This window comes from Sebastes umbrosus, chromosome 5, assembly GCF_015220745.1.
Source record: "Sebastes umbrosus isolate fSebUmb1 chromosome 5, fSebUmb1.pri, whole genome shotgun sequence".
NCBI classification, from domain to species: domain Eukaryota; kingdom Metazoa; phylum Chordata; class Actinopteri; order Perciformes; family Sebastidae; genus Sebastes; species Sebastes umbrosus.
This window is the reverse complement of record NC_051273.1, coordinates 29,071,288-29,084,781: the sequence shown is the minus strand read 5'-3', so window position 1 is coordinate 29,084,781 and position 13,494 is coordinate 29,071,288. Positions and strand designations below refer to the sequence as shown.

At 42.8% G+C, this 13,494-nt stretch overlaps 1 protein-coding gene across 10 annotated transcripts in view; it reads left to right on the top strand.

Moving 5' to 3' along the window:
- The window catches only part of mast2 (microtubule associated serine/threonine kinase 2), a 212,974-nt gene that overhangs the window by 82,969 nt on the left and 116,511 nt on the right, over positions 1 to 13,494 (top strand). Inside the window, exon 1 of one of the 10 annotated variants that reach the window (XM_037770196.1) lies at positions 8,828 to 10,765. The exons of 8 other annotated variants lie outside the window; for them this stretch is intronic. In XM_037770196.1, coding sequence (XP_037626124.1) covers positions 10,727 to 10,765 — 39 coding nt within the window. In that variant the 5' untranslated portion in view covers positions 8,828 to 10,726. Of the gene's footprint in view, positions 1 to 8,827; positions 10,766 to 13,494 lie in introns of those variants that run through there. One more of the 10 variants, XM_037770199.1, reaches the window with a different exon arrangement.

Genomic DNA, 13,494 nt, shown 5'->3' with positions numbered 1-13,494 from the left:
AGCATCGCTCAAAACAGTGAGGCGACACACGTCAGCTAAAACCACAATATCACTCCATATTTCACCTGCTTAGCAGTAATGTTAGCTGACCAGACGAAGGTTTCTCCATGAATCAATGCTAATCCTGGTGTTGGCATTTCCTGCCTCAGCCTCCGGGGCTGAAGGCAGCAAAAGCGGGTCGGTGCCGGGGCTGAAGCAGGAAGAGAAACGTTATCGCTTCCCGACTGCGCCCGCAGGGAGACATCGGCACCCGGTCAGAGACGATAACGTTTCTCGCTGCGGAGCCCCGTCACTTCACAAGACATGTAAAACTTCTGTTGGTCTGGAGGAGCTGCAGCAGTTATTTCTGCACAAACGTCCCCTGTACATTCACTAGATATTCTCAGAGCTAAACTAACTCTTCTGCAGTGTGGAGTGAGCGCGCGTTCACGTCTAGAGGTGAAGCGAGAACGCGCGCGTTGTGAGTGAAGGCAAGCAGGCAGAGGAGCAGTGACTTCGGCCACACGCGAGCGCGCATATGCGAGCGCATATGGGATCCCGACCCGGTACATTTATACGCTTAAAAAGTTACAAACAGTCCCTTTAACTGCATCGTCATACAGAAATAACGTAATAACGACAGAAATATGGATGAATTTGATTTTCATAACCCACTGACATGTATGGAAAAGTCTTGCACCTCCAACCACATGAAGCATCACTAAAAGGTGTGGCTGGGTGTGGTCACAGTGATGTCACGGTGTACTGACACACCCCTGGAGTGCACTTCTACATCACTGCATTGAGGTGAGAAGTTCAATCAAAGATTTTCAGCTCCTTATTAGTTGCTTTTTAAAGAAGCTAAAAAGCAAAGATGAGTTTGAATGTGACCTAATTGTTAACTTACTTGGACTTAGATTTCACCACATGAAAGAGGCGAAACCTTTTGGTATAAAGTCCTCTATAATAAATTCAGTTCCCATGACACTTTGGCTTCTTACACAAGCATTAAAAAATCATCTCGCTCTTGTTCTTCTGAACATATCCAGCCTCATTAAGCCGAGCAGAGCAGCCGTTTCTGCCGGCCTGGATGATAAAGAAGTGTCTCGCTGAGAGAAAGCAGTGGGACTGGGAAGTGATTTCCAAGGCTTGCGATTATGTAAGGTCAGAGCTCTTTCTACCGCGAGACAGAGAGACGTACGCACGCACGTTGATTTAGCTTTCTCTTAAAGAATTCACCCTCCATCTCCTGCCGTGGATGGAATTGACTAACGCAGCGCACCCATCAGAGCTTCGTCGGTCTGTAACGAACACCGTCGTGTTTAATTTATTCAGGCTGAGCTTTCTCCTGCTGTCCTGTCTGAGGAGGCTGACACACACATTCATAAACACCGTCAGCACAACGCGCAGACAGAGCAGCACGCAACCTGTCAGCATAATGCAGAAACACACACACTCAGCTGTCAGTGATTTTTAATTTTCAAAGCGGATTGTTGCTGTTTTCTGTCTTTCTCTCAAGCTTTCTTTAATTGCTTCCTTCTCGTCTTTCTCACTAACTTTCCTTTACTTGTCCGTCTTTGCACTGAACAGACGTTGCATTGGCTAGTATCGTGTTTATATAATTGCTGCTACCTATTTATATTGCTACCATTATCACCCCCAGACCTCATTTACCCCCATTGTTTGCTCAGGTCCAGTGTATACGTGAACACACACGCTCTGAGTGGAGGTATCAGCCGGGCTGTTGTCCAGACAGACGGCCAGCTGGCTGCAGGACTCTGAGACAGACAGTAGAGCAGCTCATCAAGCTGATGAATGAAGTCACACAAACAGGAGCTCTTTATCTCTGCTCCTTTATTACACAATGCAGATGACGGCCTTGTCTGGCACAACAGCCTGTGTGTGTGTGTGTGTGTGCGCGCGCAAATAACTGCCTTTTCCTGTTTTTTTTCATTAATATGTGTGACTTGGCCATGACTGTGTGACAGACGTGTTGGTGGATGTGAGTTAGCGTGCACATCTGTGGTTTGGGTGCTGGTCGATAGTTTCTAATTTAGCAACCACATTGTAAATAAAAGGAGGGTTCAATTAAAAAGAACATATACAACTCTCTGTGGATGAAGAGCTTGACAGCAAAAATGAAGTGCCACTTGTTAAATCTACATCCATATTCATGAAGCTTTGGAGAAGAATTATATTGGAAGGCCACCAGGTCAAAAATTGAACCCACTAACTGCAGCTGCACAGAGTTCTTACATTTTTGCAGTGCAATTTACAACAATATAATAATAATCTTTATTCATATAGCACTTTTCAAAAGAAGCTTACAATGTAGGGCTGAAAAAAATTAGGAAAAATTAATTTCTTTATCAGTTAATCCGCAAGTTATTTTCTAGATTTATCAATCGATGGTTGAGTCAATAAAATGTCAGAGAATAGTGAACATTTCCAACCACAATTAAGCCTACGTTGATTTCATCAAATTGATTATCTTGTTCGTCGCCGTAGCTCTCTATAGTGTGTTGTTAGTTGGAATTCTGCCGTTTAATCGTTGTTTTCTTGCCTTTGAGATTACTATTGCAGTATTAAATAAGTTCATTATGTCTCATATTATATTCATATTGCAGTAATAAAACTCACTGTACATGCACCTTACGGTCTATCTTCAGCCTCTCTACCATTCAGAGGTCACTCGTTTCCATATCGTCATGTCAGACTGAACGTTGCTCTGGAATGTGAAACGATAACATGCCGATGTAAAAGTGTCCAGTGTAAACTCTCCAATGACTGTATGTGTATGTGCCTCTGTCACCTTTGACCTCTCTCTTCCCAACCATTTGACTTTACAAACTTTCAGTCACCGCACCGATGAATCACTCTGTACTATGTGATGTCTTTATGAACAGGTCTGAGTGTGTGTGTGTGTGTGTGTCCACATGTTTGGCTACTTCCATTTTGCCTGGCCTTTTATGGACTCATTATTTGCAGATTTCATTAAAACTAAAAGAATAAATCTGGTATTACTATGAAAACCCATAAAAGTCTAATCAAAATCAGATTATAAAAGTATCTCTTAGAGCACAAAGTTTTTGTAGTTTCACGATGTATTGCTTTAATAAAGTTGCTATGTTTGGGAACATGAAACCGAGGTGGGCCGGGATTGAATAAACCGATTTTAGGAGATTTTGGTAGTCAGTTTTCTAATGATTTCTAATTTTCTATAATGTTGCAGTTTTGGTTCAATGTGTCATGTTGGTGCCATTATGGAAAAGCAGTTGGTGAAGCTTTGTAACAGGATTTTGAAGATGTAACGGACCAAAAGAAATCAAGAGAAAATATTCTGTCTGATTTTACGGACCTAATTTCCGTCCTCCGTTGTGTTTGCGGTCTCTTGTGAAGACAAGCAGAAGGTCAGGTAACTGGGTCTCTGGTTTTGACAGGGCTCAACAAGCCTGACGCTGTCAGCTAAAAACAGACCTGCCACTATCTGAGCGCTGAGTGTTTCTCTGGCCCATCAGGGAGGGTGGGAGGTCAAAGAAACAAGAGTTTGTTTTTTTTTCTGTATATGAGACTCAGAGAAGATTTAGAGAAGCAAGAGGAAGAAAATGCTGATCTTGGCAGTTCTTCGTCATTGACGGGGACAGCCGGGGCCAACGCTTCAATTAACCTCCGATACAGCAGAGACATAAAACAGAGCAGGAACAGGCTTTTGGTTTAATTAGTTGTGTATGAAGCAGAGAAGAAAACAGCCTTTCTCCTCCCTCTCTCTTTCATCGTCACTCTTTCTTCCTGTTTTCTCTCCTCTCTGGTTTCTGGGCATCTTGTGTTTCACAGTATCTCTTTCTGTGGGTTCAGATACAAGTAACAGAATCCAGTGGTTCCTTCAGTTCAGGGTAGACGTACAGTATAAATATACCAGTGGCTCATGGTCTGTATTTATCAAGTGGTCGAAGTGAAAATGTGGACTTGAGTGAAAGACAAAAACGAAATACTTAAGGCTATTCCCAAAAGTAAGAATAAATGCTTTTTATAATTTTTCTTCTGACTTAAAAATATGTTTACATTTAAGAGAGCTCAGGAGTTTTTTCAGTTGGTCTGTAATGATCAGTAATCCAATATCATTGATGCAAAGTGACTTAAAGGGAGTATCTTAAAGGGACTCTATGTAAGAATCAGAGATTGCTTGTTAACAGCGACACCTGTGGCCGTTAAGCCAACGAAAGTCAGCGTCCTGTTGCTCGTGCTCGCGCTTGTGCTCGCTCTACATAGACATGAACGAGCATCGCTCAAAACAGTGAGGCGACACACGTCAGCTAAAACCACAATATCACTCTATATTTTGCCTGCTTGGCAGTAATGTTAGCTGACCATACGAAGGTCTCGCCATGAATCACTGCTGATACTGTGTTTCCTGCTTCAGCCTCCCGACCGTGGATTAGTTGACACTGTTTTGCAGGACGGGCTTCACTTGATATAACTTTGCGGTTTTGGAGCTTCTGTGTAGTTTGTGTTGGAACAGCGTAGCCACACACGAGCGCGCATGGGACACCGACCCGCAATGATTTATAAGAGTGTAAGTGTAAGAAGTTACAAACAGTACCTTTAAATTTAAGATACGCTAAAATTCCCACGGCACGTCTGTTTCACCATTTACGTCCAAGTGCACCTCCTTCTTAAACATTCAAAACCCAAGACCCAAGCCAAGTTCCTGTGTCCTGCTTGCCACCTGCTGATTAAAGTGAAGAGGGTTAGCCCCGAAGTTAGTGACAACTAACTGTTTCTTTAGAGCATTTTTAAAGGATAGGATGAGTGATATTATTTATTTTTCCTTGTTGCCAACAAATCCCATGAAAAGACCAAACCAACAGTGAGTGCATATACTATATAACATATACAGTATAGTCTATAACAAGTGTTGTTTGTGTATCAAAGCCTCTCTGTGCCATAGAGCTCCACTGTTGTTCAGAAACTAAACACATCAATGAGCCACACTGTTGCACTGGTTGACATGTTCCTTCATTACCATGAACACACACACTGTTGTTTATTTAGATTCAATCCCACATACACCGTCCTGCTGCCCCAAATACTCACTAGCGCACCAAATGTGGATTCATCCGCCGCTTAAATTGGTCCCTAAGAAATGGAACATTTCCTTCTGTTTGAGTAGCGTTTGTTCAAAACTACAGTGACTAGCTGTTTTAGGCCATGAATGAGCCTTTTTTTAAAAAAAAATGCAACGATATACAGTATTTATGAGATGTTGAAGATTTACATCTTCAGTATCAACCAATGGGCTTAGAGCTGAGAGCCACAGACAGGAAGTTAAAAAGTTGACAGGTAGACTAACACATTGTTGTACTTGTAATGGGATTTAATTCTCAGAACTTAAATAAATGTGAATATTAAGTATTCAGGTTGGTCTCATACATTGAACAAATTAAGTTATAACAAATATGTGAGAGGTATTTCAGAGCCAACAAGCCAGCTACTCAGCCGGGCCTCTGTGTGTTTGTAGAACCGGCCTGGTGAAGCGCCAGCCAGTCGACCCAGTCGGTCAGTAAGCTGGTGTCAGTCTGTCTCATTGTAGCTGTGTGAACATTCCTCTGTGTGGCCCCTTTTGGCCTTTGCTCTCATTAACACAGAGGCTCGACCAGGAGCCGGGGGCCCGACAGAGAGAGGAGGGGCCTCGCACTGTTTCACCAACATTACTCAGGGTCTGGTTTCTCCTCACAAAGAGAGAGCAGATTCTGAACATACTGATCTGTGCATAGGAGCACAAGATGTGTTCATGCTAGACAATCCCAGTATGTGCATACAGCAGACCGGCTGCTTCTCTCCTGTAAAGGCCGGTTATACTTCTGCGTTAGCCTGACGCGCACCTCCCCAGAAATGTAACGCCGACGCTGACTGCAACAACCGAGATCTCCTCCTACGCATTTCCGTATGCTCCTTCTCTCTCTGGTCTTCTCTCTTTTCCGCGTTGCAGTAATTTCAGTAAAAGTAACTGTTGTTCAACATTTATTAGCTCCAACTCCAACATGATCTGCTCAGTTTAAGTCGCCCATTGTTTAAAGTCATAGACTGCATATAAGAAGTGGACGTAGACACCGTCACCGACATCACCCATTGGTTTGTGGACTGCCGTTTTGAAGCCTCGAGTTCGACATTTTGGCCGTCGCCATCTTGGTTCCTTGCAACCAGAAGTGACACGAAAGGGTGGAGCTAAGTACAACCGAACACTGAATAAGACATTTTTAGGCGACCAAAATGTTACAATTAACTTTCATGAACTGAAAACACACTGTGAAAGGGTTAAAGTTCTTAGGCGAAAACAAGGACAACTCCCAGACCGGACAATGCCGTGGTAGCGACCTGTCAATCACAAGGTAGCCACGACCTAAAGCATACCCTGCTTTATGGTCTATTTGACTCTAAATGGGACCATAATTTACTAAATGAACATCATGCTGTATTGAAGAAGACTTGAAACTAGTGATTGAGACCATAAACTCATGTTTACAATGTTTACTGAGGTAATAAATCAAGTGAGAAGTAGGCTCATTTTCTCATAGACTTCTATACAATCAGACTTCTTTTTGCAACCAGAGGAGTCACCCCCTGCTGGCTATTAGAAAGAATGCAAGTTTAAGGCACTTCGCATAGGCTTCACTTTTCAGACCCGGAGGTAGCCCACTGTTTGAAGTACATGAAGAAACTCAACATAGTAGTATAGGAACCCAACCGCCAACTGGCGTTTTGGCGGTATAATTGCACAGCCATGCAGACACACCAGCTCACAATTATAAATGCTTACAACATAGGCCACTTGCGTAGGTTACAGCAGAACCTATGTGCAACTATAAATCAGCCTCAACTGTCAGAGAAGTGCTGGTGTTTTTCTTAGTTATTCAACCCATCCACCCCCCTCTCATTAACAAATCTCTCATCTCTTGGTGAGTCATCAGTACAGCGCTCTCTGCGGAGCGTAGGAGGACACCAGCCACTTTGCCTTCTCTTCCCTCGCTACCATGAAATCTCTGCCTCCGTTTCCCTTTGTATCTGTTTTTCTGTCCTCATTCTCCCTTCTTTCGTCCTTTCCGTCTCTCCGTCTGTTTATTGCGGAGGAGGCTCACTGGTTAAAAATAGTGTCCCGGTTTTCAGCATAGGCTGTTATGCATTATCTGTCATCCTGTCTTTGCTCAGATGGAACGTTAATGACATCCAACTCCAAACAACTCTCAAAAAATATGATTCTTTCCTGGAATTAGTTAACCATTCCTCTCCTTATCGATAATCTCATTTCAGTTGATCATATCATTTCAATAAAAATTGTCCTAAAACAGTGATAATGAAATTATTATCACCATTTCCAAGAAACCAAACTGATTCAATTATCCAATGTTGGATCCAACAGTCCAACATTCAAAGACTGTTCACTTTACGTAACAGTGTTTTTTTCCTTTTTTTAGCCCACTTACTTCTAATCACATGTGCTGCACATGGTCAAAAGTATGTGGACACTGCTGTCCAAATACTCTGGCTCTGATTTCCTGGTTTGGATCTCTTTCTTCCGACGAATAATCTCAATTCTGCAGCATTAAGATATATCTATAAGATATTTAATCATGATTAATCGCATGATTTTCCATAGTTAATCATGATAAATCACAAATTAATCACACATTTTTTTTATCTGTTCAAAATGGGAGTGGGCAAATATGCTTGCTTTATGCAAATGCATGTATATATTTATTATTGGAAATCAATTAACAACACAAACTAATGACAAATATTGTCCAGAAACCCTCACAGATACTACATTTAACAAAAAAAAATGCTCAAATCATAACATGGCAAACTGCAGCCCAACAGGCAACAACAGCTGTCAGTGTGTCAGTGTGCTGACTTGACTATGACTTGCCCCAAACTGCATGTGATTATCATAAAGTGGGCATGTCTGTAAAGGGGAGACTCGTGGGTACCCATTGAACCCATTTTCATTCACATGTCTTGAGGTCAGAGGTCAAGGGACCCCTTTCAAAATGGCCATGTCAGTTTTTCCTCGCCAAAATTTAGCGCAAATTTGGAGCGTTATTTAGCCTCCTTGCCGACAAGCTAGTATGTCATGGTTGGTACCAATGGATTCATTAGGTTTTCTAGTTTCATGTGATACAAGAGCCCGCTACAACCTAAAAGGTTGTTGTGAATGCGTTATGAAATTAGTGGCGTTAAAACAAATTCACCTTAATGCATTATATCGGGTTAAATTTGACAGCCCTATGCAGCATACAATGAGATTTTAGACAACAATGTGCTTCCCACTTTGTTTCAACTTTGTTAGTGTTTGTCCCTTTCAACATGAAGATCCCTCCGTGTATAAAGCCAGCCCCATAAAGAAATGGTTTTCCCAGTTTGGTGTGGGAGAATTTGACCTCAACCCCACCCAACGCCTTCAGGATGAACTGGAACACTGACTGTGAGCCAGACCTTTATCACCCAACTGCTCTTGTGTCTGAAAGGGAGCAAATCCCTGCAGCCAGGTTCTAAAATCTGGTGGAAAGACTGAAGCCAGAGGCTGTTTGAGCGGCACATTAATGCCCAACGATCACATTTAGGTGTAATGTTTACGTGTCGTCACATTTGAGAAGACGAAGCCAGTGAATGTTGAATAAGAAGAAACCTGCCCGTATTTGAACTCATTATGTCGAATAAATAATCATCTAAAGCCTCTGATCAGTGCGCTCATAATTAATTCATCCATAAGCAATAATAAAACATGAACCACAGATTGCGTGTGTGTGTGTGTGTGTGTGTGTGGTGTGAACACACCCTCTTGTTTTGATTAGAGCGAGCGAGGCTGTGGCGGCGAACACAGTGCAGCGGAGTGAGGGAGGCGGAGCGCTCGTCGTCCCTCCATTCATTGCGAGCAAAGTCTCTGTCTTCTGCTCACGCCTCCGCAGAGAGAGAGGTATAGAGAAGGGAGAGAGAGAGCGATGAAAGAACGGGGGAGGAGTCACAGCATGTGAGCATACTGACACATCAGAGAGAGCAAAGAAAGCAACAACAGAAGAGACAGAGAGATTTGAAGAGCAGCAGCAGGAGGAGAGGAAGGAAGGGATCTGCCTGCTCGGAGGCCACATCTGCACTTCCCTTCAGAGGGGAGGACAACGATATCTCCACTCGTCCTTCCTCCCTCGTTCCCCCTTCTTGCGTTCTAACCCCTCAGCTGTGCCGGATCTCCTCCTTCCTGCAGCCTTCTGGAACAACACCAAAGATTGCGAGAGATGCAGGGGAGGACGCAGAAGAGGACGGCGGAGATGAAGAGATGACTAGTGTGTGTGTGACAGGCTTGCATGTAGAGGCGACAGTTGCGAGCGTGTGTGTGTGGGAGTCCCCGATCTCCTGCCGGCTTTAACTAGATGGAATCTGGCCCGGCCGGTTGGCATGGAGATGGATGCGAGGTGCCTCCTCGCTCAGTGGACCGGTGCTAGCAAACAAACAACCTCTTGTTTTCTCTCGTCTCCTCTCCGTATCGCCAGGCGAGTCCAGCAGCGTTAAGCGTGGGCAGTGTGTGTTATTGTTTCTTTGGATTCCCTTTTCTCTTTTTTTCCCAAACAGAAACTAAAAGTGATTGAGAGAAACTCTGTGGACTCGCTCATAAATCCACATGACTGACGCCCCCATTCAAAGAAACTCTTGAAAGCCTGCAGTGTGTTTTTTGCAGCGATTCCAGCACCCCGTTCGGGACAGTTCGGCTAAGCCAGAGGGCTGCAAGCTGGTGCTTTCCCCATTTATGTTTTGCCTCCCCTTAGTCCTCTTCTCCCTCCCTCCGTCCATCCCCTGAGGCCCCATTGTCATCATTAATTTCTATTGCGAGTCGCCCATGAATAATGGAGGCGGTGGAGTCTCCTCTGGACTAGTGCCTTAAGGGGTGGGAGGCGTGAGGAAAAAGGAGAAGACAAGAGAACGGAGGGTTAGAAAGCAGAGAAGAAGAGCCGAGCGCTGGAGTGTACTCTCTCTACCTCTGTATGAGAGCGAGGCGGAGGGGTGTGTCCAGCGCCGAACGGATGAATGGAAGAGCAGCCGACGGAGGCAGAGCTCAGGAACAACACGTGCTCTGACGACGAAAGAGAGGAGAGGACGATCCTCAATCGTTTACATCCAGACCGCACCTTCCTCTACAACCAGCTGGAATAAACAAAAGAGATAAAGGAAGGAAAAAAGCAGATCCAGAGCCTTTTCCCTGCTTTAAATCTTCTTCTCTACGGTGTCTTCTTGTTTGTCTTTTAGAACATTTGTTTGAATGATTCAGAAATGGCGAAATGGGATATCCCTGAAGCTTTGGGTTTTACATTTTTGATCCACTTTAATTAGAATCTCACTCATTTAGACACCAGTTCTCTTTTGAAGGAATGCTCTTCAAAGAACCAAACCAGATCTGCTCAACTGGAGACTCGTTTGAAGGAAAAACAAGGCTTGTAGAGCTTTTTACAGACCTGGGAAATGAGGCCAGTTTTGAAAAGAGGACAGTCTCTTAGATAGACAACAACTTGCTTGGCAACTCCAATCTGTTTTTGGATGACATGGCCTTTTGTTGACAGTCGATGGACAAAGTAAGGAGGGGGTTGTAATGTAACTTCCTCCACGCGGACAGACTTTCTGGAAAGTGCCTGAACTTTGTATCTTTGTAAAAAGGAAACCAAAAAAGGAAGAAAAAAAAAAAGATACCCGAGCTCACAGAATCATGGATGACTCCAGTATTTTGAGGCGCAGGGGACTGCAGGTAAGAACTGGTTTGTTTCTCAAAGAGTGGAGCTCAGGATTCCTCTGTAGTTCACAGGGTTCAAAGGTCACGGATTGGGAATTTGACTTGGAGCGATTGATTGGGTAAAGGGCGAAAAAGGAAAAAATCTAAGCAGGAAAACCCATTCAGCATGTTGCTTACTAAGACTTCTGGACACAGATTTTTTTGATACAGCTTCATTGCTCAAACGCACACTCTAACAGTAACACTCCTTCACTCTATCACATTTCCAGCTGGTATGAGGAAAGAAAGCATACCAGCACTCTTAACACACATGCATACTCTCTCTCACGCATGCACAGCATTTCACCAGACCTATCCAGTATCCTTCTGGTGGTAAATGGTAAATGACGCCACAGCCCAGCGAGCAACAACAAGCCTTCATGTATCAAAACGCACAGAAAGATACACTGTCATATTTACTGTATATCAGGCCTTTACAACTTTAGAAACGCATTAAACGGAACGTATTAGCATCTTTTAGCTCATTATCTAATTAGTTGTTCCCACCTTTTGAGTCTTTTAGTGGTTGCCAATTTGACTGGGATGTACATCGGCTTAAAGAGCATTTTATCACTTTGTTTGAGCTTGAACACATCAGCGCACATATTCAAAATATGCATTCAAATCCAGTTCCTTTAAGTCATTTATTAAGCAAAAAAGCCAAACAAAAGCTGGTTCCAGTTTCTCAAATGTGAAGATTTGCCACCTTTCTCTGTTTTATACCATTGTAAACTGAATATCTTTGGCATTTGGACTGTTAGTAGGACAAAACAACCATTATAAAGACTCACCTTGGGCTTTGGGAACTTTCAAGGGGCATTTTTTACCATTTCATGTCATTCTTTACACTTAAGCATCACTAGAATATTGATTTGGCAAATGAATAACTAGCAGGTTTGTTTAAAAAAAAAAAAGACACTTAAAATGTGCTTGTTACAAATGATCTTTTACACTCTACACGCTAAACTATGGTATTATGTTTTATTATGCTAATTGCTTAATTAGCTACAGTATCTCAAAGCATGTTTCAAGCCTTTGCATGTTGATTTTTTTTATTCTCAAATATATGGGAACCAGCGGCTTCCTGGAAGGTATGAAGACCACATCAAAACAAAACATCTAAAACACGGTGTCAAATGGTCCACTGACAAGACATAAAAAAAGAAATGTGATTTGAAGTAAATGAACTAAAACATGCAAAAGCTTTGAAATCATTTCAATCAGTATTTGGATGAGAATGTGAGAGAAAATGTCAGTGGCACATTTATCGACTGTTTTTATTTTTCCATTCTTGCATTTATCAGACGTTGTCATCCCAGCTTCGTGCTCTCAGGGTTTTAGGGCTGTAGATGGAGAGGCTCCAGTAATGTTGAGTCAGCAGCAAACACCAGTCTCCCCCCTCACCCCCTTCTCAACCCCCCTCACGCACCCCCTGAGAGAGGGTGGGGAGTGTTTCGTGTGTTTGAGTCAGGTTTAGCACACAGCCTCAGATAACCTCTTTCTCATCAGCACCTCCCTCGCACTCTGAAGCCGCCAGGAGAAATGAGAATGTAAAGATCTGCGCACACTGAAACACTGTGTTCTAAATTTACAATGTTTAAATAGCTTAGGGTGGAGCCGAAGTAGGCCTCGAATGAGGACATCAGGCACTGAGAGATGACCTGGATTTGCTGAGATTCCAGGACTTCACTGCACCTGTTTAGTCTCAGCTTTAACTTCCAGACACAGGTTTCGCAATGTGATTGTTTCTTAAATCAAAACAATGAAGCATTGTTGAATTTAAACTACTGTATTGTCTTAAGTCATTTTTAAGGTTACATCATATTTAACTCTGAAATAGCAGGTCTAAAAAGTGCTGTGTGCTGGTTAAAGTTTAGTCTTGGAATAGGACTGTTTTTGTTGGCCTTGGTCTTGACTCAGTCTCCGGTTTACTGGACTCTTGACTTGGACTTGACTATGTTTAGTCTTAGCCGGGTCTGTATTCATGTGCAATAGTGTTGGCAGTGTATACATTTCCGCTCTACAGTGCTCAAATATGGCGGTAACAGCTGATAACAGCGTCCCGACCATCGGCGCCGTTGCAGAAGCGTAGCACCCTGAGCTGTACGGAGGCAATAGAAATGCTCCCAATCGTGCAGTTTGCACCTTTAAGGATTTTAAGCAAATTGTAAAAAAAAAGCAACCAAAATTAGTTATGTAAGGTTTTGTTTTAGGCTTGTGACAGGGTTTTCCATATAATACACGCTTGTGGAACACGGTTCATTGCATTACACACTCTGATTACTATATTTTGATCATTTCATATGTGATTTTGCATGGAGATGCTTATCAATATTGGAAAAAAACATCTATCCTTAGGGTAGTCATACTACTAGTATCACTAGGGGTTGACATGAAGATATAATTGCACATCATCTGCATAGAAATTAAAAGATATATGATTTCTACCTATTATGTGACCAAGGCAAAGAAAATGGAGAAAGAGATAGGGCTCAGAATCGACCCTTGAGGTACACCACAAGTGGTTAGTTTATGCTGTATGTTGATTGTGATTGGTGAACTGTATTTTTACAGGTTAGGTGAAATCCCAAACCTTCAACTCACATCATCAAAGTCATCAACAACTCTTTCTTGATCTTCTTTAATCTCATTTTTATTTTACATTGCAAACTTCAATGCAGCAGTACTTTGTTTCATGGGTATAC